The following is a 25,724-nucleotide window of genomic DNA, read 5'->3' on the forward strand; positions in this document are numbered from 1 at the left end:
AGGTTACCAAAAGAGATGAAGACTCTTCCTTAATGCAACTGAAGGAAGAATTTCGGAGTTATGAAGCGTTACGCAGGGAACATGATGCCCAAATTGTTCATATTGCTATGGAAGCAGGACTCCGTATTTCACCTGAACAGTGGTCCTCTCTTTTGTATGGTGATTTGGCTCATAAATCACACATGCAGTCTATCATTGATAAGGTTTGTGAAATTAGAGATGCTGATGTTCTACCATTGCTGTTACGTTGAAGAGTAATAGGATATTCTGAAAAGTCTGTACACAAACAGTTGGAGATTCCTGTGTTTTTAAATGTTAGACTCTTATAAATTATCCTTATTTTCTTTTTATTTTTCTACTTGCAAAATAAAGGGATGCAACAGGGAAACAAATACATGATACTAGCATAAAAGCAGTGAGGCTTACAAAGTTTCAAGCTTATCTATATTCTGACCTCAGAGAGTTAATACAGCTTATAAGTTTTCTAAGTGTCTAATGATGAATTTCATAGGGCAGATTCTGAGGTGAAAATTTAATTCATCACTGATAGTCCTACTGTGGAATCTGAAGACACTTGAAAACCTATTAAATGTGTTGAAAATTGAAAGTATTTGAATATAAATGTGTCACAAGAACCAAAGTAAAAAGCATTCTCATTTCTGTTTGTTAGCTACAGTCTCCAGAGTCATTTGCAAAAAGTGTCCAGGAATTGACAATTGTTTTGCAACGAACAGGTGACCCAGCTAACTTAAATAGACTGAGACCTCATTTAGAGCTTCTTGCAAACATAGACCCTAATCCAGGTATGTGGGAACATGCTCAGTTGCTTATATGTTTTTCTACTTTCGAGGTGAATAATACAAGAGAATTACTGCTAACATTCTTCTCCCCCCAACCCCCATGCCCTTGGTGGCTTATTTTAGATGCTGTTTCACCAACTTGGGAGCAGCTAGAAAATGCAATGGTAGCTGTTAAAACAGTAGTTCATGGCCTTGTGGACTTCATACAAAATTATAGTAGAAAAGGCCATGAGACCCCTCAGGTAAGTATATTTATTACATTTCTGACTGCTATTATCTCTAACTCAGTTTCATCCTGAACATCTTAACAAGCTGTTTTGTTAATTGGACTCAGTATGTGACTCAAGTTTTTATCATCTCTGTTCTTTTGGGAGAAACCCAGTTTTTAGTGTACTTGGTAACATTTTATAGCACAGCAAGAGTTTAGAGGGTATCTTAGGTGTGAGTATACTTCATTACAGAATTTTTTTGACCAAATGTAGATAATTGATTCCAAACTTTTTGTCTAATTCTTTTCTACTGTGGGAAATTGTCACTTTTTTTCTCTGTTGAATTTCTGTATGTGTAAATTTATGGAATTTGAATTTTCTTTTTTCTTTTCTTTTCTTTTTTTTTTTTTTTTTTGAGACAAAGCCTCACTCTGTTGCCCAGGCTGGAGTGCAATGATGCTATCTCAGCTCATTGCAACCTCTGCCTCCTGAGTTCAAGTAATTCTCCTGCCTCAGCCTCCCAAGTAGCTGGGATGACAGGCAAGCGCCACCATGCCCTGCTAATTTTTGTATTTTTTGTAGAGATAGGGTTTTACCATATTGGCCAGGCTGGTCTCAAACTCCTGACCTCAGGTGATCTGCCCACCTCGGCCTCCCAAAGTGCTGGGATTACAGGCGTGAGCCACCGTGCCCAGCTGAAATTTGAATTTTCAAGGTAATTTTCAATGTACTTTAGAAATTGAGATATAATCCTGGCCAGACACAGTGACTTACAGCAGCTCTGCCTGGGCAGCAGAGCAAGACTCCATCTCAAAAATAAAAATAAAAAATAAAAAAGATTGTGCTGTCAGTAAGAGCTGGGATCAAACCCACACTTTGTACTCTTCTTTCCTCATTCTTAGGAGACATTATAACTTAAAATGCTGACTGAAAAGCAAATGTTTTCACCTTAGGCTCATAAGAATAAGAATATCTTAGATTTTGATGCAAATTGTAGAAGTCATAGTGAAATTTTAATATTCTGCCGCATTGTGTGAACTCAAATAGTTTAAGCCTGAGAGTTGTACCCTCAAGTTGACAAGTGAATTGGTAATTTTTCACTTCTGGGGGAATTGTATTCTACCTTTTCTGAGAAAGTTTAAGTAGACAAAGCTTTTGGCTTTTTTAAATGCTTTTTAAAATTGTTTGATTTTGGTAGCAGAATTTTAAGACAGCAATAAATTGATGAAAAAATATTTTCTTTTTCTGGGCATTCTGTTAACTAATGAATAAATGGACATAATAACATTTGAGCCAGTTTCGAATAATCTTCAGAAGGAATATCTAAAGTGCCAACTCAGGGTTATGTCACATAACTCACAACAGGAAGCAATGGAATATTAGTTGTTTCAGCACAAGAATTACTTACCTACTGTGAAAAAGAATTAGACGTGTAATTATAAAGTTCTGAACTTCCTAGAGTGAATTACAAATAGAATCTTCACTTTGCCACTCGTTGAATGTGTTCCATTTTTGTAGCCTCAGCCAAACAGCAAATACAAGACTAGCATGTGCCGAGATCTGCGACAGCAAGGGGGTTGTCCACGAGGAACAAATTGTACATTTGCCCATTCTCAGGAAGAGCTTGAAAAGTAAGTGTCGAGAATTCTCTTTTATATGGGTTTAATTTTTGATTTTTATGGGAGTGTTATATACAGTCCTGAAGTTTGTGATGACTTTCAAAAATGCAAGTTAAGGGGGCTGGGCACCATAGCTTGTGCCTGTATTCCCAGCACTTTGAGGGGCTGAGGCAGGAGGATTGCTTGTGCTCAGGAGTTTGAGACCAGCCTGGGCAAGATAAGGAGACTCCCGTCTCTACAGAAAAATTTAAAAATTAGCTGTGTGGCCCACAGTTGTGGTTCCAGCTGCTCAAAAGGCTGAGGTGGAAGAATTGCTTGAACCCCAGAGGTCAAGGCTGCAGTAAGTGTGTCACACCACTGCACTCCAGCCTGAGGGACACTGCAAGACTCGCCTCAAAACAAAACAAAACATGTAAGATCTGGGTACAAGATTAACATACGTGTGTTTAGACCCTCACTCAGTGGTCATATTTTGAGACCATTTTATAGCTGAAATCCATATTTCTACTGAGCACCTGTGGAGAATGAAAATACTTGCAGTCTTATTTACTCAGATTCAGTTAAAACTAGCAGCAAAGTCTCAGGCAAAATGGTAAAGCAGATATATATCTTTTTTATGACTTTTGGTCTTTTTAACATTCTTTTTCCCTGTGTATTCTTTCTCTTCTCCTGTGGGTAACCTCTTTTTCTATGTCCATTTAACCGAGACATAAAAGTTAATGTATATAAGGTTTAATACTATTATCCAATTTTTGTTGTTTTGTTTTTTAACCAAAACTTTCATTATTGAGACCTCACCAAAAAATTCATCCCAGCCTTTCTACTTCTGCTGGCCAGTGTATCAACTTTTTTTTTTTTTTTTGAGATGGAATCTTGCTCTGTCACCAAGGGGAGTGCAGTGGCATGATCTTGGCTCATTGCAACCTCTGCCTCCCCTGTTCAAGCGATACTTCTGCCTCGGCCTCCCAAATAGCTGGAACCACAGGCGCCCACAACCATGCCTGGCCAGGTTTTGTATTTTTAGTAGAGACAGGGTTTCAGCATGTTGGCCAGGTGGGTCTCAAACTCCTGACCTCGAGTGATCTGCCTGCCGTGGCCTCCCAAAGTGCGAGGATTACAGGCGTGAGCCACCGCGCCTGGCCCTGTCTTATCAACTCTTAGTGGACATATTCATTTTGTTTTTGGATACTTTAAACAAACTGAGCTAATTTTCTCCTCCCGTATCTCCTCCTCCTGCCTTCTATTGTACTCACCTCATGTACCCTGTTTAGCCATCCAGCCTGTTATATATGCTATGTTATAATAATCATCTTTGTCAGCTGTCCTTCCTTCAGCTTTTTCTGCTTAATCAATCAAAAAATTCTGCCAATTCATCTTTCTATGTATTTCTCAATTCTTTCTTTTTCCTTCCTTTCTTGTGATCCAAGCTGTCATCCCCTTTTCTCGATCCCTTGTTGCCTTCTAACTAGTCTTAAATCTCTTGCTGTCCACCCCTTCTCCCATTATTTCCCTCAAAACAGAAATATTTTAAAAGCACAGATTTACTTATAACCACCCTTCCTCACCTAAGCCTTTGATAGGCTCTCATTGTCCTGTAGATTAAGATATAAAATGGGTGTTGTGGCCTCCAAGACCCTCCATCATCTAATCTGTGCCTGCCTTTCTGATCTCATTACACAACACTAATTGTACTCAAGCCACACTGACCTTCTCTCAGTTCATGGTATGCACTGTGCTCTTTCCCACCTCAGGTCTTTTACATAATGCTGTTACTCCCAGCCTTGCCTTTGAGACCTTTCCTTTGTTCAGCTCATCCTTCACTTTTTCAGGGTAATTGCGCCAACACTTCATACTAACCAGCTTCTTCTTTCTCACACTATCACATACAATTAATTAATGGCCTGCTTTAGAGCTTGACAAACTTCTTTATGAAGTCCAGATAGCAAACATTTTTGGCTTTGTGGGCCACAGAATCTGTTACAACCATTCAGCAGTGCCATTGTAGCAAAAAACAGCCGCAGACAATGCATAAATTGGGCATGGCTGTAAACTTTATTTATAAAAATACTTTACAGAAACTATGGCCCATGATCTGTTCATTAAATGTTTGTCTACCTTCCATAGGTGTAACCCCCATGGTCTATGTCTTTATTGTTGTCTCCTTTCCTCAGTGGTTAGCATGGGCACTGTACATAATGAGCTCTACAAGCAGCAGCAGTGTGATAGAAGATAAGTGTGTGTGCAGTGAAAAGAGCAGAAACATGCTTCTTTTCTCAGTTTTTTTCCCCACTTGAAGGGCCTAGAGAGAGGATACAGGAGTCCTAAGGAAAAAAGATGCTGTTTGCACCCAGTCAAACTAGTTCCATATACAGAATTTCACATCAAGATAATTTGGGAAACTATTTGTTCAGCTTGTCCATACCTGAAATAGAGCTTTTTAGCTAAAAGGGGGGAGCTTTTGAGAATACTTTGCTGGGGAGCAGTTAGACTAAAAAAGTCAGAGAAGAAACTGTGGTTTCATTGCCATTCCATCCTCAATTAGTGCCCATGCTGAAAATCCATTTTCTTCTCTCTCATACCTTCAAACAGACTTCACATTCTTCATCTGCAGTACCTAGTTCAGAACTTTATTATCTTTTGCCAGACTTATAATAGTAGTAGTAAAAATAATAATAGCCAAGCTGGGTGTGGTGGCTCACACCTGTTTACCCAGCACTTTGGAAGGCAAAGGCAGGTGGATACCTTGAATCGAGGAGTTTGAGTCCAGCCTGGGCAACATAGTGAGACCTCGCCTCTACAAAAAAATAAACAAAATTGGCTGAGCATAGTGGCATACGCCTGTCATCTTAAGCTACTCAGGAGGCTGAGATGGGAGGATCACTTGAACCTGGGAGGTCAAGACTGCCATGAATTGAGATTATACCACTGTATTCCAACCCAGGCAACAGAGCAAGACTCTGTCTCAAAAATATAAGTAAATAAAAATAATAATAAATGTATAAAATATCACTCATTCAAAAATAATAATAATAGCAAAATTATTGGTCACATTTTTAGTGTTTCACATGGTAATCCAGTTTGTTTTACTGCTTCCATGACTTTTTATCCAGTATCTTCCTATTCCTATGTCTCAACCTGTCTTTTCCACTTCCACTATTTTCTTTTTAAAATATGTATGTCTTCTTTAAATTCTTAATTAGTTCTTCAGTACATCACAGAATCTCATCCTGATTTTATACTCTAACCCTACTCTGCCGTTTGTATACTTGGTTTTTAAGGTATATTCAATCAATCACTGTTGATTACTATATAAATTTCTTTTATTCTTCTCACTTGTCTATATTGTTTACTCCACATTGTATTATTTTCTCTCTCTTTTTTATCTGGAGAGCTATTTCTAATCATACTCAGATATTACCTTCCCTCAGACTTCCCTAGGCAGCATTAATTGCATCCTTCACCGTGCTGCCATAGCACTACATACATAGTAGTTTAAAAATTATGGTATGATTAGCTCGGTGTGGTGGCACACACCTGTAATCCCAGCTACTCAGGAGACTGAGGCAGGAGAATGGCTTGAACCTGGGAGGCAGAGGTTGCAGTGAGCCGAGATCGCACCATTGCACTCTGGTGTGGACGACAGAGCAAGATTCTATCTCAAAAAAAAAAATAAATAAATAAATAAATTTATAATTGTTTATTTACATGTGTGTTTTCACTGGACTTCCTTTATCTCACGGGTTATTAATCTTTTTTTTTTTTTTTTGGAGACAGGACCTCACTCTATAGTGCAGTGGCTCACTGCAACCTCTGCCTCCCGGTCTCAGGTGATTGTCCCACCTCAACCTCTCGAGTAGCTAGGACCACAGACACAGGCCACCATGTCTGGCTAAATTTTTTTTGTATTTTTTGTAGAGATGGGGATTCACCATATTGCCCAGGCTGGTCTCGAACTCCTGAGCTCAAACAATCTGCCCACCTCAGCCTCCCAAAGTGCTAGGATTACAGGCATGAGCCATGGCGCCTGGCAAAGGTTATTCATCTTTATATTTCCTGCATCTAGAAAATACCTGATACATAAACTTAGTATCTTTATGTGGAGGAGCAAATAATATACAGTTCTTATTTCCAGCCAGCTTCACACAGTCTATTGCTGTTTAAACAAACAGGGATAATACAAAGGATTAGAGAAGTAGGTGATGTGACTGTCCTTTCAGTTTAAAAAATAAATGTTGCTACCCCACTCTGAGCTTTTCGAGGATAGGCTGTTTGTCTTGGTTCACATAACACCAGAAACTCAGCAAATGTTTGTTCAACTTAAATACATTAATTTTATCTATACTTTCTTTCTCTGTTATACACCCCTCTAATGAAACAAAATGTGCATGCCCAATAATCCCTTTTTAGAATATGTATTTATTATATGTAAACATAAAATATGTAGAATAAATATTATGTAAATATGTGGATATGTTTTAGAACTAGAATGTTGGGGTTATGATCCTAAGAATTGCTATATTCTGAAGAGTGTCAAAAGCGAGGGATCAACCAACTGAACAAATAGTGACCAGGAGTGGTGGCTCATGCCTGTAATCCCAGCACTTCAGGAGGCCAAGGCTGGTGGATCACTTGAGGTCAGAAGTTTGAGACCAGCCTGGCCAGCATGGGGGAAACCCTGTCTCTACTAAAAGTACAAAAATTAGCCAGGCATGGTGGTGCACGCCTGTAATCCCAGCTACTGGGAAGGCTGAGGCACGAGAATCGTGTGAACCTGGGAGGTAGAGGTTACAGTGAGCCGAGGTTGCACCACTGCACTCCAACCTGGATGACAGAGTGAGACTTTGTCTCAAAAAACACAAAAAGTTATAAAAGATTATTATATACTAGGTACTCTTCAAGATGTTTCTAATGGAAAAAGAGGAATAGTAAACATGTAAATAAGCAATTTTGGCCATGGCAAACAATTTGGATTTTATTCTGGTTGCAATAGGAGGTCATTTCAGAGTTTTTTTTTAAATGGAATGAGATTTTTATTTTGTCTTAGACATATCACTCTGGTGTCTGCATGGATGGAGACAAGTTAAACTTCCATAGTGGTCCACAGGTGGTAGTTTGGTAGCTCCGGTAGGACTATAACAATGGAAATGATGAAAAGTAGTCATACTTAGGATATATTTTGGAAGTAGAGCTGACAACGTGGAACAATTGAATGTGGACTATAAAGAAAAGAGGGGAATCAAGGATGACCCCAAGGTATGGAACTTGCATAACTGAGTGGTCTTTTTTACTGAAATGGGAAATGCATCAGGGCAGAAAATCGGTGGTTCTCTTGGCCATATGAAGTTTGAAGCTTATTCTATATTCATGCAACAAATAATAATTGGGGGCCGGGTGTGGTGGCTCATGCCTGTAATTCCAACACTTTGAAAGGCTGAGGCAAGAAGATCACTTGAGCTCAGGAGTTTGTGACCAGCCTGGGCAACATAGCAAGACCTTGTCTCTATTACCAAAAAAAAAAAAATTGTCTGGGTATGGTGACTCACTCCTGCCTGGGTCATGGAGACCCTACCTTTAAAATAATAATAATTGGGCACTTAGGATGTTATGAGGCAGCATATTATGTGCTAAAGATAGATGCAAGAAAGGCAAAATTCTTGTCCTCTGGGGGCTTACATCGTAGTAAGAAGACAGACATGAAATAAGTAAACATAGCATATCTTGTAATGACAGGCAGTATAAAAAAACACACAAAGGAGAAAAAGAATGATTGAGAAAGGGGAGATCTCTTAAATAGGATAGTCTAAGAAAGACTCTTAGAAGATACAACATTTGAACAGATAGTCGAAGAAGGTGTCCAAGAGAAAAAAAGATAATTACCTAAGTGAAGTCTTGGAGGCAGATGGACTTGAGACCTAGGCCACAGGTGGTGACACTGGCTTTAGTCAGGAACAGGAACTCGTTGCCCCTTATCTTTAAGAGGAATGTGGTTACAGGTGCAGGAAGGTTACTGAAATTAGTAGTGGAAAGATAAGTAATTCTCCTCTGCTTTCATCTGTTTTCATGGTTAAGTGGGAGACAGTATCATCTAGCTGTAGGAGGGGTGGTTGAAAGTGGAGGGGAAAAGGCTGTTGGAGATGGGAAAATGAACTTAGTAAAGAAGGGTATTAATGAATTGTTTATTTATAATTTTGAAGGGATTATGATTGCACAATTTTTCTCCAACATTTAGCTGGTTGGGAGCAGGCACAAAATAAGTAAAGAATTGGATTGAGCTTTTACCAAGTGAGTTATGCAGAGGGAGTGGATCAAGGGAGTTAAAAATTACTTACAAGGGAGGAATTAATGGTAGATAGTGGATTCTAAGATGGGTAAGAAGGGATTTAAAAAGAATAGGGAGAGTTAGGCATGGTGGTGCACATCTGTAGTCCCAGCTACTCTGGAGTCAGAGCTGGGAGGATCACTTGAATTTAGGATTTAAGGCAGTCTAGGCAACATAGTGAGACCCTGTCTCTAAAAAGACAGCCTTTAGCTGCCCCAATACTAAGAATCCAATGTATATCACTACTTGTCACTTACTTTACCTCACTCACTTGGTTAAGATTTTATTTCTCCTGACTCTCTTTTGAGAGGTTCATGGTCAAAACTTTATTTTTTGCTTTCTAGAGCAACCTTGTGGATTATCTCTGTCTTTTTGTTGTTGTTGTTGGAGACAGAGTCTCGCTCTGTTGACCAGGCTGGAGTGCAGTGGCACGATCTTGGCTCACTGCAACCTCTGTCTCCCAGGCTCAAGCAATTCTTCTGCCTCAGCCTCCCGAGTAGCTGGGATTACAGGCTTGTGCCACCATGTCTGGCTAATTTTTGTATTTTTAGTAGAGACAGGGTTTCACCATGTTGGCCAGGCTGGTCTTGAGCTCCTGACCTCAGGTAATCCACTCGCCTCAGTCTCCCAAAGTGCTAGGATTACAGGTGTGAGCCACCATGCCCGGCCAAGTTTTGTTTTTTGAGGATGGAAAGCAAGGAGACACGATATTTTGTGTAAGAACTCTGAGGAAAAGAATAATGAGAGTAGGTTTCAGAGAGCATGTGAAGGAAGGCATAGGGATCTTTGGGCCCCTCCAGACCACCAGATTGCCTTCCTAAAATCTAGGTCTGCTCATGCCCTTGCTTCTTGAAAGAAGTAATTATTGCTTTTCCTCTTATCTGTAAGATGATGTTGGCCGGACACGGCTCATGCCTGTAATCCCAGCACTTTGGGAGGCCAAAGCGGGCAGATCACTTGAGGTCAGGAGTTCGAGAACAGCTTGGCCAACATCATGAAACCCCATCTCTACTAAAAATACAAAAATTAGCCAGGTGTGATGGTAGGCACGTGCCTGTAATGACAGCTACTCTGGAGGCTGACGCAGGAGAATTGCTTGAACCCAGGAAGCAGAGGTTGCAGTGAGCTGAGATCACGCCATTGTACTCCAACCTGGGTGACAAGAGCTAAACTCCGTCTCAAAAAAAAAAAAAAAAGGTTGTGTAAACTGGCTATCACCTGTTTTTTTTATGTTCTGTTACTTCACTTTTAGCCAGTTTAATCTAGGAGCACTTGTCTCTTATTGAGCATCATGTTCCTCTGCCAATGTTTACATGTTAAAGAGAAGGAGAAGAGAAGGATTGAATAATGAAGCTGTTTATAGATACCAGAGGACTAAAAGGGAAACTATTGTGAAGGCATTGCTTATTACTAACACTGTTCATATTTAATTGCCATATGTTTATATATAATATTAATAACAGATTAGGCATATATAATTATGACCCCAAATATGTATAGCCTTCTTTCTGTTCATGAACTTAATTTTTCACCACTTTAAAAATATTGGAGGGGCAAGGTGTGGTGGCTCACACCTGTAATCCCAGCACTTTGGGAGGCGGAAGTGGGCAGATCACCTGAGGTCAGGATTTCGAGACCAGCCTGGCCAACATGGCAAAATCCCATCTCTACTAAAAATACAGAAGTTAACCAGGCATGGTGGCAGGCGCCTGTAATCCCAGCTACTTGGGAGGCTGAAACAGGAGAATCGCTTGAACCCAGAAGGCGGAGGTTGCAATGAGCCAAGATTGCACCATTGCACTCTAACCTGGGTGACAAGAGTGGAACTTCATCTCAAAAAAAAAAAAAAAAAAAATACACACACACACACACACACACACATGTTAGGGAGCATTGTTAAGGATTACATTATAATGAAATTTTGGTATATAAGTGGAAACACATTTTCTTAAATGGAATCCAAAATCAAATTGCCAGTCCTTTTGTGTATTAGAGTATTATATCCAATGATCACCTTAAACTCAAAACTTAGTATCAGAAAAATCTCTAATAGAAATGTTTTTAACTTTAGGTATAAACTAATCTGAAAAATGTAATAAAGAATTTCTATTTTTGTGTAATGTTTAAGAATGAGTTTTTAAAATTATATAATCTTTTTACAGTTTGGTAATAACAGAATGGCTTCAGCTCTTGCATACCTTTTCTCTTTACTCTGTGTTCTCAACCAAGTTCGTTGCCAGTTTCTGTCATTTTTACATAACATACCTTATATTCTAGTTATACAAGATTTTCAAATGATTGCTTTCCACTCCCTCAAAAGGTTCTTTTTAATACGTGCTTGGACAAAGTGGCATGAGGGGGAAAAAAAGATTACATGTATACTCGGCTTGCTGTATTAATTACATGTATATTATATACATATGTGAATGGCATATATATTTTCATGTGGCATCCGTTGCTGTAGAATTTGATACAGACTGTATTTGATTATTTAGCTGAAGAAACTTGTCAAAACTGTTTCCTTCTTTTTCAATCTTTTCCCATTGCCCATTGCCATTTTTTTTCTTGAGTAAGATTTAGTGAAATATTCACCAATCTGTTGATTGTTTTTGAAACAGGTATCGATTAAGGAACAAAAAGATCAATGCCACTGTAAGAACGTTTCCTCTTCTAAATAAAGTTGGTGTAAACAACACTGTCACAACCACAGCCGGAAATGTCATTTCTGTCATAGGAAGTACTGAAACAACAGGGAAAATTGTTCCAAGTACAAACGGAATTTCAAATGCAGAAAACAGTGTTTCCCAGCTAATCTCACGTAGTACTGACAGTACCTTAAGAGCTCTGGAGACCGTGAAGAAAGTGGGAAAAGTTGGCACTAATGGTCAGAATGCTGCTGGGCCCTCTGCAGATTCTGTAACTGAAAAGTAGGTATTAGGTAAAAATGATTACTAGAAATTCTTTTTCCTTTTTAGAAATGCCTGAGTGTTTTTATTTCTCCTGATGAATACCAGTTAATCAGAATTTTTATGCAGAATATTTCATGATGTAGAAGAAACACTAAATACTAAAAAATTTGAGTTCTACTTTGGCTCTGCAACTGAATAGCCCTGTGAACTTGGAAAGTGACTTTAACTCTGAGTTTTGTTTTCCTCAACTCTCCCAAGGAGACTCGACCAGAATTTTTTTTTTCACACCTTATTTTCTTGAACTATAGTGTTGATTCCGTAAAGATGCTAGAAAAGAACTAAACAGAAACCTAAGCAGGTAAAATGCTGAGCCTCTAGCTCTGTTTCAGTCAGAGCACTTTCACTTTATACTCTGTAATGAAGTGTAGCACTTAAGAGGGGACTCTTGGCCGGGCGCGGTGGCTCACGCCTGTAATCCCAGTACTTTGGGAGGCTGAGGTGTGTGGATCATGAGGTCAGGAGATCAAGACCATCCTGACTAACACGATGAAACACTGTCTCTACTAAAAGTACAAAAAAAATTGGCCGGACATGATGGCAGGCACCTGTAGTCCCAGCTACTCAGGAGGCTGAGGCAGGAGAATGGTGTGAACCCGGGAGGCAGAGCTTGCAGTGAGCCAAGATCACATTGCTGCACTCCAGCCTGGGTGACAGAATGAGACTCCATCTCAAAAAAAAAAAGAGGGGGGAACTCTTTGGAACCACACTCTCGGGGCTCAAGTTCTGGCTCATGGTTTCCCAGCTGTTTGATCTTAGGCCAGCTACTTAATCTGTCTACCTTAGTTTACTCATTCATAAAACTAGAATTATAATAGTGTCAACTTCCTATATTGGTTGCGAGGATTAAGTGAATTAATTCTTCAGTATGCCTTGAACAATGCCTGCCATATAGTAAGCGCTCAGTAAATATTTGCTTTATTATTATTATCACTGTTAATTGTCACTGAGTGTCAGCATAAGATTTCATTTGTCAAAAAGGTTTTGGTGCCTTTAGAAAAAAGTTTTTAAATTTTCAGATGATCTGAAAAGTTATTTCCAACTCTAAAATCTTGAGTAAGATTTAGTAAAATATCAATTATGTTGATGTTCAGATTTTGTTGCCTATAAATAGTCTATCAGTATTTGTTATATGCCTGCTAGGAAAAAAGCATTGTGCTAGGCACATAGCAATCAATGATGGATAGATAAGCAGTAACATTTGCTACTTCTGCAGTCAGCACATGATGGGAGAAATTGTTTATTAAGAGACTTTTGGCCGGGTGCGGTGGCTCAAGCCTGTAATCCCAGCACTTTGGGAGGCCGAGATGGGCGGATCACAAGGTCAGGAGATCGAGACCATCCTGGCTAACCCGGTGAAACCCCATCTCTACTAAAAAATATACAAAAAACTAGCCGGGCCAGGTGGGGCGCCTGTAGTCCCAGCTACTCCGGAGGCTGAGGCAGGAGAATGGCGTAAACCCGGGAGGCGGAGCTTGCAGTGAGCTGAGATCCGGCCACTGCACTCCAGCCTGGGCGACAGAGCGAGACTCCGTCTCAAAAAAAAGAGACTTTTACAGGCTGGGCATGGTGGCTCAGGCCTGTAATCCCAACACTTTGGGAGGCCTTGGTGGGCGGATCACCTGAGGTTGGGAGTTCAAGACCAGCCTGACCAACATGGAGAAACCCCTTCTCTACTAAAAATACAAAATTAGCCGGGCGTGGTGGCGCATGCCTGTAATCCCAGCTACCTGGGAAGGCTGAGGCAGGAGAATGAGCCGAGATCACACCATTGTGCTCCAGCCTGGGCAACAAGAGCAAAACTCCGTCTCAAAAAAAAAAAATTAAAAAAAAGGACTTTTACAATCTTCCCTGGGCAAGATTTTAGAAAAGATGTGTTCGAGAACATTGTCTGGTTAACAAATGTTATTTATGCACTCAATCTTGGAGCTCTGTTTTTGGCACATGAAACATAAGATACCTTTGCTTTTAAGTGATTTATGATATAGTTGTGGATTTATGTAATACTAGCATTTACACATATGAAACAATACTGAAGCTGGATTAAAGGACAGGAAAATGTTATATTGCTGGGAGAAATATGAGGAATTACAGAAAAAAAGAACAACATAACATGGATTAAATCTGTCTGTAATTATATGGAATATTGAGGAGACCAGCCTTTTAGATCTGAAGGCTTATGTTAGGGACTGGTATAAAATAAGATTACATAGGTTGGCGCCAGATTATGGAGACCTTATGTATACATGTTTAGGAAATAAGCTTTCGAAGAGTTTTGGCAAGGTAATGTTGTAAAACTGTTTTCTATCCATACAATGGAATATTACTCGGCCATAAAAAAGGAATGAAGTACTATTATGTGCTACAATATGGATGAACCTTTAAAACATTGTGCTAAATGAATTAAGCCGGATACAAAAGATCACATATTTATATGGCTCCATTTATGTTAAATGTCCAGAATAGACAAATTCATAGAGATAGGAAGTAGATTAATGGTTTCTAGGGGTTTAGGTCTGGGACAGGAATGGGGAGTGAATGCTAATGTGTATAGGTTTCTCTTGGGGATGATGAAAATGTTTCAGAATTAGATAGTGGTGATAATTGGACAACCTTGTGAATATACTAAAAATTACTGAATTGAACATCCTAAAAGAATGAACTATATCTCAGTTTTTTAACAAAATAGACTAGGGTAAAAGTTTTTTTTTTTTTTTTTTGAGATGGAGTCGCTCTGTCACCCAGGTGGAGTGCAGTGGTGCAATCTCGGCTCACTGCAACCTCCACCTGCCAGGTTCAAGCGATTCTTCTGCCTCAGCATCACAAGTAGCTGGGATTACAGGCACCCGCCACCATGCCTGGCTAATTTTTGTATTTTTAGTAGAGACCGGTTTCGCCATGTTGGCCAGACTGGTCTAGAACTCATGACCGCAAGTAATCCGCCCGCCTTGGCCTCCCAAAAGGCTGGGATTAGAGGCATGAGCCATTGCACCCAGCTGGTAAAGACTTTCAAAAAATAAATCTAAATTTTTTTTGGAACACAATTGTTCCAGTTGTTATTGGAACACAGGAAAAATAATAATTCTATGAGAGGTATTGTGGATGGCTTCTTAGAGGTGAAGTGATGATACCTGAGCTATTTCCAAAAGTATGGATAGCAAGGAAGGAAGGGCCTTGTGAATGGAGAAGGCAGCACAGGCAAAATCAATAAGATATGAGAGAAGCTGCCATGGTGGAGAGCCTAGAATCCTGAAAGTCATCTAGGGTAGTGATCTAATTCTCACTAGGATGTAACTGAAGATTAGCTTTTCCCATACGTTCCAATTTTTGAGATAGCTTGCATGATTTCATGAGGCGATAAATGTTGACCTTATCGTGGATCTTGTTGCCTTTTTGTTTATCAACAGAAGTCTATGAGTTTATCATTTCAAAGTACTAATCCAAATTTTAGGTATATAACATTTTGACATGGAGGCACCAGATAATCTATGTAAAGCATAGTGCCTGGAATAGACTGAAATAACCACTTGATAAATATTAATTATTATTGTTTCAAGGAAATCCTAATCACTTTCCTTGTCTCTGTTTTACTTATGTAAAGAATAAGCACAGCCCTAAAATATCTTTATACTCTAAACCCTTACATTTGTACCTACTATTATTACCCACAGTTCCTTAGTTTTTTTTTACATTTTAATACAGTTACACATAGAAGTAAACGTCTCCTAGACTAATCTGTGATAAACTTAAAGGCAGCCCATGTACCTTTTTCTTTATACCCTACTTTTTTTTTTTTTTTTTTTGAGACGGAGTCTTGCTCTGTCGCCCAGGCTGGAGTGCAGTGGCGCGATCTCCACTCACTGCAAGCTCCACTTCCCGGGTTCACACCATTCTCCTGCCTTAGCCTCCCTTGTAGCTGGGACTACAGGCACCCGCCACCACGCCCGGCTAATTTTTTAAAATGTATTTTTAGTAGAGATGGGGTTTCACCATGTTAGCCAGGATGGTCTCCATCTCCTGACCTCGTAATGAGCCTGTCTCGGCCTCCCAAAGTGCTGGGATTACAGGCGTGAGCCACCGCGCCCGGCCTATACCCTACCTTTAAAATGATTGTTCTAATTTGAGAAAAAACCCTCTAATCTGGTTGAGATGCAGTGTATTGAGTTCCTGCATAATTAACACAATCGTGTTCTGCAGTCATCACATATCTAAAGCTCTGTCAAAATTTGACTTTTTTTTTTTTTTTTTTTTGAGACGAAGTTTCACTCTTGTTGCCTGGGCTGGAGTGCAATGGCGCGATCTCGGCTCACCACAAGCTCCACCTCCTGGGTTCAAGTGATTCTCCTGCCTCAGCCTCCCAAGTAGCTGGGATTACAGACATGCACCACCACACCAGGCTAGTTTAGTATTTTTATTAGAGACGGGGTGTCTCCATGTTGGTCAGGCTGCTCGCAGATTCCCAACCTCAGTTGATCCGCCTGCCTCAGCCTCTCCCAGAGTGCTGGAATTACAGGCATGAGCCACCGTGCCCGTCCAAAATTTGACTTCTTAAAAGGAGTTAAGAAAGCCATAACATCCTTTCGAGCTGATTACTTAGTGACTCAACCAAGAAAATTCTTTTGTGTTAAAAATAATAATAATAAAAGGTTGGTGTGTTTTGCCTCAATTTAATGAGTTACCATTTCATTCACCCAGCAGGTGTTTACTGAGTACCTACTGCATGCCAGGAACTGTTTTATTTGTCTGACAAATATTTACCAAGTGCCTACTCTGTTCCAGGAACTGTTTTAGGTGCTGGAGATATAGGAGTTATCAAAATAAAAGTGGCCTTTCCTCAAGGAGTTTATAGTTCAGCTAATTTAACTCCTCATAGAAAATAACCCTCTCTTACCATGTCTGTTTTCTTTGTCCCAAAAAGTTCTACTAATGGACTATATTATTTTGGTTGAGAACTTGTTGAACAGAATTTTCTTTTTTTTAACCTTAAGTAGAGAAAAATGTTTGCTTAAAGAATGAGTAATGGCCGGGCATGGTGGCTCATGCCTGTAATCCCAGCACTTTGTGAGGCCGAGGTGGGAGAATTGCCTGAGCCTAGAAGTTTGAGACCCTCCTGAACAACAAATCTAGACCCCATCTCTACAAAAAAATTAAAACTTAGCCGAGTGTGGTGGCATGCACTTGTAGTCCCATCTGCTTGGGAGGCTGAGGTGGGAGGATTGCTTAAGCCTAGGAGGTCAAGGCTGCAGTAAACTGTCATTGTGATTGTGCCAGTGCACTCCAGCCTGGGTGACAGAGTGACACCCTGTCTCAAAAAAAAAAAAAATGAGTAAATAGTGACTAATGAGTCACGTTAATATCTGGGAATCATTTTTATTCCCTGTGGCCCACACAGGAATATGACATCTGTTACCATGATTATGTAAATTAGCTGTGTAAGGTGGCAGTGAAATTCATTGCCTTATTTGTCAAAGTGGCAATATCTGCAGTGTTTTCTATTAGTGGTTTCAGAATGTAATTTTATTAAAAATTTCTACTAAGGAGGACAGTCATAGACAGTGATTTTATCCTTTGCCCTTTGTTAAATTTTCTCTCTAGTAAAATTGGTTCTCCACCCAAGACTCCTGTAAGTAATGTAGCAGCTACCTCAGCTGGGCCCTCTAATGTTGGAACAGAGCTGAATTCTGTGCCTCAAAAATCCAGCCCATTTCTAACTAGAGTACCAGTATATCCTCCACATTCTGAAAACATTCAGTATTTTCAAGATCCAAGGACTCAGATACCCTTTGAAGTCCCACAGTACCCACAGACAGGTGAGTAATTTTAGACGATTCTAAGAAAAAAAGAAACATTGTTTCCCTTAGATAAATGAGTGAATAGTTCTAGAATGTCTACATTTAAAAAATTAATCCTTTTGACCATATGACTCATAAGTTATTTTCCTTCCCCAAGGATCTGTGCTTCTAAATACTAACAGCTTTAAGGTTGTTATTCCTACAAATCAAATATAGGGTCAGGAATGAACTTTAGGGGATTTTCTGTAAGTCCCCTGAAATGATGTAAAAAAATGTTTTATTTATGTATGCTTATGTACAATTTTGGAAAGAGAGTGAACAACTCACATAGATTTTGAAAGAGGTCTTTAACGTCTGCTCCCAAAAAGGTTAATAAAAATCAGTGATGTAACTATTTAATCCAAAACCAGTGGCAATAGATGCCCTGGAAGGATATTTACCAGCCATCTGTTAATAGTTCTGTCATGTGTTTTGAGGAGCACTTTAGCAAAGTATTGAACGTTAATGATTTTCATATAGTGGTATCTTGAAAATATGTAGCTTCTGGTCAGCTGTGGTAGCTCACACCTGTAATCCCAGCACTTTGGGAGGCCCAGGAGAATTGCATGAGCCCAGGAGTTTGAGACCAGCCTGGGCTTGCATCATAGCAAGACCCTGTCTCTACTAAAAAATAAAAGAAAAAGCCAGGTATAAAGCTTTATAAAGCAGGGTAAGGTAAGGTTCAAAGCATATTATATATTCCTGCATTAAGGGCTGCCTTAGATTTAAGCCATTATAAAATGTTGGATTGTACGAAGATTACATTAAATATTCCTCTTTCCAATTTTCAAGGATACTATCCACCACCTCCAACGGTACCAGCTGGTGTGGCTCCCTGTGTTCCTCGCTTTGTGAGGTCCAATAATGTTCCAGAGTCCTCCCTCCCACCTGCTTCCATGCCATATGCCGATCATTACAGTACATTTTCCCCTCGAGATCGAATGAATTCTTCTCCTTACCAACCTCCTCCTCCGCAGCCGTATGGACCAGTTCCTCCAGTACCTTCTGGAATGTATGCTCCTGTGTATGACAGCAGGCGCATCTGGCGCCCACCTATGTACCAACGAGATGACATTATTAGAAGCAATTCTTTACCTCCAATGGATGTGATGCACTCATCTGTCTATCAGACATCTTTGCGGGAAAGATATAACTCATTAGATGGATATTATTCGGTGGCTTGTCAGCCACCAAGTGAGCCAAGGACAACTGTGCCTTTACCAAGGGTAAGTGAAGATGGTACCATAATGTAGTCATTAAGAGCTCAGTGTCTGGAGTCAAACCACCCAGGTATATATCCTGGCTCCTTCACTTAATAATTGTGTGACTTAAGGAAGTTACTTGACCTCACTATGCCTCAGTTCTTTCATTCGTTTGATGGAAATAATAGTAGTACCTACCTCATAAGGCTGTTGTGAGAATTAAATCAGAAAATCAAACCTCTTAGAACTGGGCCTCATACATGTTAATGCTCAATAAATGTTGTGTTCGGATAGGTAATTGTTGGGAAAGTAGAAAAATCTTAAAAATACAAGGTTAGGGCCTTTTTTCAGTATCACCACATACATACAAATGACTTTCCTAAACAAGAAAATTGAATGCTCAGATTCTGCTTTTAACATCAGTTGAATAAATATTAACCTTTTTTTTTTTAAGTATATGGAGAATAGACTAGGGTGACTTTCCCTGCTGTATTTTTTTATCCCAACAATATCATAAACTGTTTACATCATTTCCACACAGTTAAACTTATTCACCACTCCCTAGATGATTAAGATTGTTTCTTTTATCCCCCATTAGGAACCTTGTGGTCATTTGAAGACCAGTTGCGAGGAGCAGATAAGAAGAAAGCCAGATCAGTGGGCACAGTACCACACTCAGAAAGCACCTCTTGTCTCTTCAACTCTTCCTGTGGCAACACAGTCACCAACACCACCTTCTCCTCTATTCAGTGTAGACTTCCGTGCGGATGTAAGAAAGGTTTTAATTACTTAATGTTGCAGGGATAGGTCAAACAGCTGACTTCAAATTACGCATTCAAGCCAGGAATAGCTATGTTGGATATTTTGCAGTGGTTTGGTGTGCAGTTGAGTTTAGTTCAATAAACACTGAATATATATGCACGACGGCTAGGTGTTATGAGACTCTGAAGACTGTTAAGGCATAGTCCTTTACCAGGAATTCAAAATCTTTCCAGTAGTATAATTATTTTATGGTTTTTTATTAATAGTGTGACTTATATCTATCATTTATTGAGCACCTACTCATGCCAACACTGTACTAAGCATTTGCATAAAGCTATTTTATTTAATTCTCACAAAAACCTTAGGGGGCAGGTATTTTCTATATTTTACAGGGTAGGAATCTTACTTACAGAAGTAATTTGCCCAAGATCTTTCAGCTGTAAATAGCTGGGGTTTGAATCCTGTGCTGTCTGAGATATTTCTTCACTACTTCATAAGAGATGCAGAAATACCTACAGTATTATTTATGCTCTTTACATCACTGTTAATTATTTTTCTTGGCATTACAAGATAAGTTGTTGTACCAGGATGATTTTAATTTAATCTGGTGTTTTCAGTACTGTTATATTTAGAGTAAACCATTAATTTCTTTTTTAAGTTTTTTCTGGTTTATTCCCCACCCCTAGAAGTTCTGATATTAAAATTTTTTAAATATTTTCATTATAAAAATTTCAAACATATACAAGTATAGAGAGAATAATATGATAAACTCCATGTACCCAACACCCAGGTTCCATAGTTATCAACTCAGTCAGTACTATCTTATTTGTACCCCCTCTTCCCACTGAATTGTTTTGAGGTAATTCTAGGCATTGTATTTTTTAACCCATAAATATTTCAATAAAGCATTGAAATTTTAAACTAGATCCAAATTGGTCTTGTCAAACTTAGACTTCTTCAAAGCAGGTAAATATGTTGACTACAGAGTGACAGAGCTGCCACTTGCTTGCTAGATGCCACTTCTGTTTTCTTTTTTGGTATACAATGTATGCTTCAGAAAGTGAGTATTTCCCTGAGACCCAGATCTGCTGAGTTTGACTTGAGAAAAGTTTTTTGGCCTTGAATTTTTTTATCTGAAAAATTAGTAAAGTAGATTTAATGATTCTTATAACTTTAGTATTCTGGTCCTATAAGTATTCCTTATTCACAGTCCCTTTAAAATTTATTCATTTCCCCTTTAGCTCCAGAGCCTTCTCTGAATTCCTTTTGTTATTTGATACTGCATAATTTATCAGTTATATTCCCTTATTTGCACATGTCATTCTTTTTCTCAAGAAAATTATAAACTCAGCTTGGTGTAGTGGCTCATGCCTATAATCCCAGCACTTTGGAAGATCGAGGTGGGTGGATTGCTTGAGCCCAGGAGTTTGATACCAGCCTAGGCAATATGGCAAAACTTCATCTCTATTAAAAATACAAAAAATTGTCTGGGCATAGTGACGCATGCCTATAGTCCCAGCTACTTGGGAAGCTGAGCTGGGAAAATCACTTGAGCCTGGGAAGTCGAGGCTGCAGTGAGCTGGGATCACCCCACTGCACGTTAGCCTGGGCGGTAGGAATGAGACCCTGTCTCAAAAGAAAAAAGAAAATTATAAACTTCTTTAGGATATGGACTGTGATCTCTCTGTGTATCTATGTATTTGTTTTCTCTTACTTTTTTTTTTCTTGGAGCACCCCATACCATGTTAGTAGCATACTATAAATGTTTGTTAATTGGTTTTGATAGTATTAGTCAAATGTTCCATATGAGCACTTAAAGGACAAAGTGAAAAGGGAAAGCATGCCATTTTCTATTGTAAAAATACCATTTGTTGCTTATTACAGTTTTTTATATTAGTTATTGAAAGAGTGTAATTGTTTGCTATGAAGTCCTCTGAATTCTATAATAGTTCCTTTATATTAGTTACAAGCTTGTAAATTTAAGCTTCTTACTAATTGGCTTTATTTATTTATTTTTTTTTAACCAGTTCTCAGAGAGTGTGAGTGGTACAAAATTTGAAGAAGATCATCTTTCCCATTATTCTCCCTGGTCTTGTGGCACCATAGGCTCCTGTATAAATGCCATTGATTCAGAGCCCAAAGATGTAATTGCTAATTCAAATGCTGTGTTAATGGTATGATTTTGCTGGGGTTGCAGGGGTTGGAGGTGAGAGATGATGCATGTTCACTCACGTTGTAGAATGAATGTTTTCTATTCATTCGTTCATATTGTTGCCTTATAACTCATTAGTAGCAGCAGGGTTATATTTAGGTAAGTCTGAAATAAATTGTATTTAATGTTTAGATTATTTGAACATTGGTGGTTTAATGGTAGTTTGTTGGATTATCATTGAGTCTAGAGCTAGTTTTAAATTAACCAAAAAACCTAGTTACATGTCTTTTGATAGCGTATATTTACTAGCTGAAGTAATACCCAACAGTCCTTTTATTGATTTTCTTTGGTTTACACAGGACCTGGACAGTGGCGATGTTAAGAGAAGAGTACATTTATTTGAAACTCAGAGAAGGACAAAAGAAGAAGATCCAATAATTCCCTTTAGTGATGGACCCATCATCTCAAAATGGGGTGCAATTTCCAGATCTTCCCGTACAGGTTACCATACCACAGATCCTGTCCAGGCCACTGCTTCCCAGGGAAGTGCGACTAAGCCCATCAGTGTGTCAGGTAATCCATTTAGATAATACCTAGCCTGATATGTTCTAAGCACTATGCTTCTTCTTCTTCTTTTTTTTTTTTAATTGAGACAGAGTCTCACTCTGTTGCCCAGACTGGAGTGCAGTGGTGCGATCTCGGCTCACTGCAACCTGTGTCCTGGGTTCAAGTGATTCTCCTGCCTCAACTCTAAAGTAGCTGGGATTACAGATGTGCACCACCACGCCTGGCTAATTTTTGTATTTTTAGTAGAGAGTATTTTGTATTTTAGTTTCACCATGTTGGCCAGGCTGGTCTGGAACTCCTGGCCTCATGTGATCCACCTGCCTCAGCCTCCCAAAGTGCTGAAATTACAGGTGTCAGCCACTGTGCCTGTCCTAAGCACTATGCTTTTTAATCCCCAGCTTGTGAGATGGAAAACATTTCCCTCCATTTAACAACCATGGGAAACTCAGAATTAGGTGGTTTAACCAGCATCATATGGCTAGTGCGATAAAGTACAGATCTATTTTGAGAAGTATACATTCATATCAGTACACTAATTTGTCACTTTTTTGACCATTGTTTCATTCTACATGTCTGTAGATTATGGCCCTTATGTCAATGCTGTTGATTCAAGGTGGAGTTCATATGGCAACGAGGCCACATCATCAGCACACTATATTGAAAGGTAACGTTTTTCTTAATTCTATAGGATTCTCCATTCTCAGACTTGTATGTATCTTAAGAGTACACATCCTACCCCCAGTTCATGAAATGTGTCTGAGCTATGTAACAAATTTCTGAAAAATATTTGCATTTAAATTTGGAATGACTGAAGTTTTCAGGGTTGATCTGTCACATAAAACATATGGTTATTACTGCTTTTGTTGCTTCATTGACTTAACTTTTATTACAGTAAACATATTTCTCTTTAAAGGGACAGATTCATTGTTACTGATTTATCTGGTCATAGAAAGCATTCCAGTACTGGGGACCTTTTGAGCCTTGAACTTCAACAGGTAGGCTCTGTAACTTAGCCATGAATTTTTAAAAAATAGAATGCCAGTTGAAAGCTATGGTTGGAAGCTGATTTTACTTTTCTTTCCTCGTCATATAGGCCAAGAGCAACTCATTACTTCTTCAGAGAGAGGCCAATGCTTTGGCCATGCAACAGAAGTGGAATTCCCTGGATGAAGGCCGTCACCTTACCTTAAACCTTTTAAGCAAGGAAATTGAACTAAGAAATGGAGAGGTAAAGAAACTGAATCTTTCGGCTTCATGCTTAATGTATTTGTTTTCTGCTGCTGCATATTGGTTATACCATTACTGAGTGTATTTTGGTGTGCCTATATCTCTGATGGATGATCGATTGCTTTTAAAACTCATAATAGAAATAAAATTGTAGTCCTAGATTTCTTAAATAATTCTTTAACTAGATCATTGGAATTTTTTTTTTTTTTTTTGGAGATGGAATCTTGTACTATTGCCTAGAGTATAGTGGCACAATCTCAGTTCACTGCAGCCTCTGGCTCTCAGGTTCAAGTGATTCTCCTGCCTCCCAAGTAGCTGGGATTACAGGCACCCACCACCATGCCCAGCTAATTTTTCTATTTTTAGTAGAGACAGGGTTTCACCATGTTGCTGGTCTTGAACTCCTGACCTCAAGTGATCTGCTCGCCTCACCTTCCCAAAGTGCTAGGATTACAGGTGTGAGCCACCGTATCTGGCTGATTATTGGGATTTTTTATTTTAATTTAAAAGGGAAGCCCCAGGTTCCACAGGTATAAAATCAGTATTTTTCTTAGTTACAGAGTGATTATACAGAAGATGCAACAGATACTAAACCTGATAGGGATATCGAGTTAGAGCTTTCAGCACTTGATACTGATGAACCTGATGGACAAAGTGAACCAATTGAAGTAAGTGCCACAATTAGATAATTGAGAGGCTTTGTTCGATTGAAAATTTAAAAGTATAAAATACTTCGATACTGAAGGATTCACATTTTATTTTCTTAGGAGATCCTGGACATACAGCTTGGTATCAGTTCTCAAAATGATCAGTTGCTAAATGGAACGGCAGTGGAAAATGGGCATCCAGTGCAGCAGCACCAAAAGGAGCCACCAAAGCAGAAGAAACAGAGTTTAGGTGAAGACCATGTGATTCTGTGAGTGTTAGACAGAAAATTCATCAACAGTGGGCATAGGACATAATAAAGAGAAAACAATGTTAAATTCATTTTTGGCTTGATGCTGTAAGGGGAAGACCTTTTGTGGGCAATGATTTGGTCCGTCTGGATTTTGAGGGGAGGAAAAGTAAAATTGAACTAACAAAGCAGTCCATTTTGGTAGCCTGAAACTTGCTTTTTGTTGAGATAAAGTTAATCTGTGTTCCAGCATCAGGTTATGCTTCTTTAATCTGGTTGCCAAATTTCTAGACTACAAAATGGAGAATGAAAACCTGGATTAATAGTTTCTCTTTTTGAAAATCATGTTAAGATTTTCTCGGCTAGGCTGGGTGCAGTGGCTCATGGCTGTAATCCCAGCACTTTGGAAGGCTGAGGCGGGTGGATCACAAGGTCAGGAGTTCAAGACCACCCTGGCCAACATAGTGAAACCCTGTCTCTATAAAAATACAAAAAAGCCGGGCATAGTGACAGGTACCTGTAGTCTCAGCTGCTTGGGAGGCTGAGGCAAGAGAATTGCTTGAACCCGGGAGGCGGAGGTTGCAGTGAGCCAAGATCGTGATACTGCACTCCAGCCTGGGCGACAGACTGAGACAAAAAAATATATATATATATAGTTTAAGGCCATACAAACTATTACGTTGACGATTTAAGCCCATATTTTGGGCAGTAATTATTCCAAATGGCAGTATTATAGCCAAGAAAAAAAAATATATATAAAATATTTTTATTATATAGTAATATATATAAAATATATTATAAATATATATTTATAATATATATTATATATAAATATATATATATATTTTCTTGGCTATAATACTGCCATTTGGAATAATTACTGCCCAAAATATGGGCTTAAATCTTCAACGTAATAGTTTGGCCTTAAACTAACTAGTATTTTAATTTTTATCATAACTTTTGGAAAATAGAACGTTTCAGGCCAGGAGTAGTGGCTCACGCCTGTAATCCCAGCACTCTGGGAGGCCAAGGCAGGCGGATCATTTGAGGTCAGGAGTTCTAGACCAGCCAACATGGTGAAACCCCGTCTCTACTAAAAATACAAAATAGCTGGGTGTGGTGGTACACGCCTGTAATTCCAGCTACTTGGGAGGCTGAGGCAGGAGAATTGCTTG

The 25,724-nt window shown here is 39.1% G+C and overlaps 1 protein-coding gene and 1 non-coding gene across 8 annotated transcripts in view; both read left to right on the top strand.

Annotated features, from left to right (window-relative positions):
* Nucleotides 1-25,724, top strand: part of RC3H2 (ring finger and CCCH-type domains 2) — a 56,290-nt gene that overhangs the window by 25,065 nt on the left and 5,501 nt on the right. For 3 of the 7 annotated variants that reach the window (XM_023217210.2, XM_023217215.1, XM_023217214.1), the window contains 15 exons: nt 3-203; nt 671-803; nt 924-1,042; nt 2,528-2,640; nt 11,566-11,874; nt 17,509-17,723; nt 18,537-18,970; nt 19,545-19,715; nt 21,736-21,882; nt 22,220-22,433; nt 23,007-23,091; nt 23,341-23,422; nt 23,521-23,655; nt 24,209-24,322; nt 24,422-24,570. In XM_023217210.2, coding sequence (XP_023072978.1) covers nt 3-203; nt 671-803; nt 924-1,042; nt 2,528-2,640; nt 11,566-11,874; nt 17,509-17,723; nt 18,537-18,970; nt 19,545-19,715; nt 21,736-21,882; nt 22,220-22,433; nt 23,007-23,091; nt 23,341-23,422; nt 23,521-23,655; nt 24,209-24,322; nt 24,422-24,570 — 2,621 coding nt within the window. Of the gene's footprint in view, nt 1-2; nt 204-670; nt 804-923; nt 1,043-2,527; nt 2,641-4,752; nt 6,315-11,565; nt 11,875-17,508; nt 17,724-18,536; nt 18,971-19,544; nt 19,716-21,735; nt 21,883-22,219; nt 22,434-23,006; nt 23,092-23,340; nt 23,423-23,520; nt 23,656-24,208; nt 24,323-24,421; nt 24,571-25,724 lie in introns of those variants that run through there. The other 4 variants (XM_023217211.2, XM_023217213.2, XM_023217212.2 and 1 more) reach the window with 4 other exon arrangements.
* LOC111545988 lies at nt 474-584 on the top strand. Its single transcript, XR_002732605.1, has one exon. It is a non-coding gene; the product is annotated as a small nucleolar RNA SNORD90 (small nucleolar RNA).

Source organism: Piliocolobus tephrosceles, chromosome 14 (assembly GCF_002776525.5).
Source record: "Piliocolobus tephrosceles isolate RC106 chromosome 14, ASM277652v3, whole genome shotgun sequence".
Lineage (NCBI taxonomy): Eukaryota > Metazoa > Chordata > Mammalia > Primates > Cercopithecidae > Piliocolobus > Piliocolobus tephrosceles.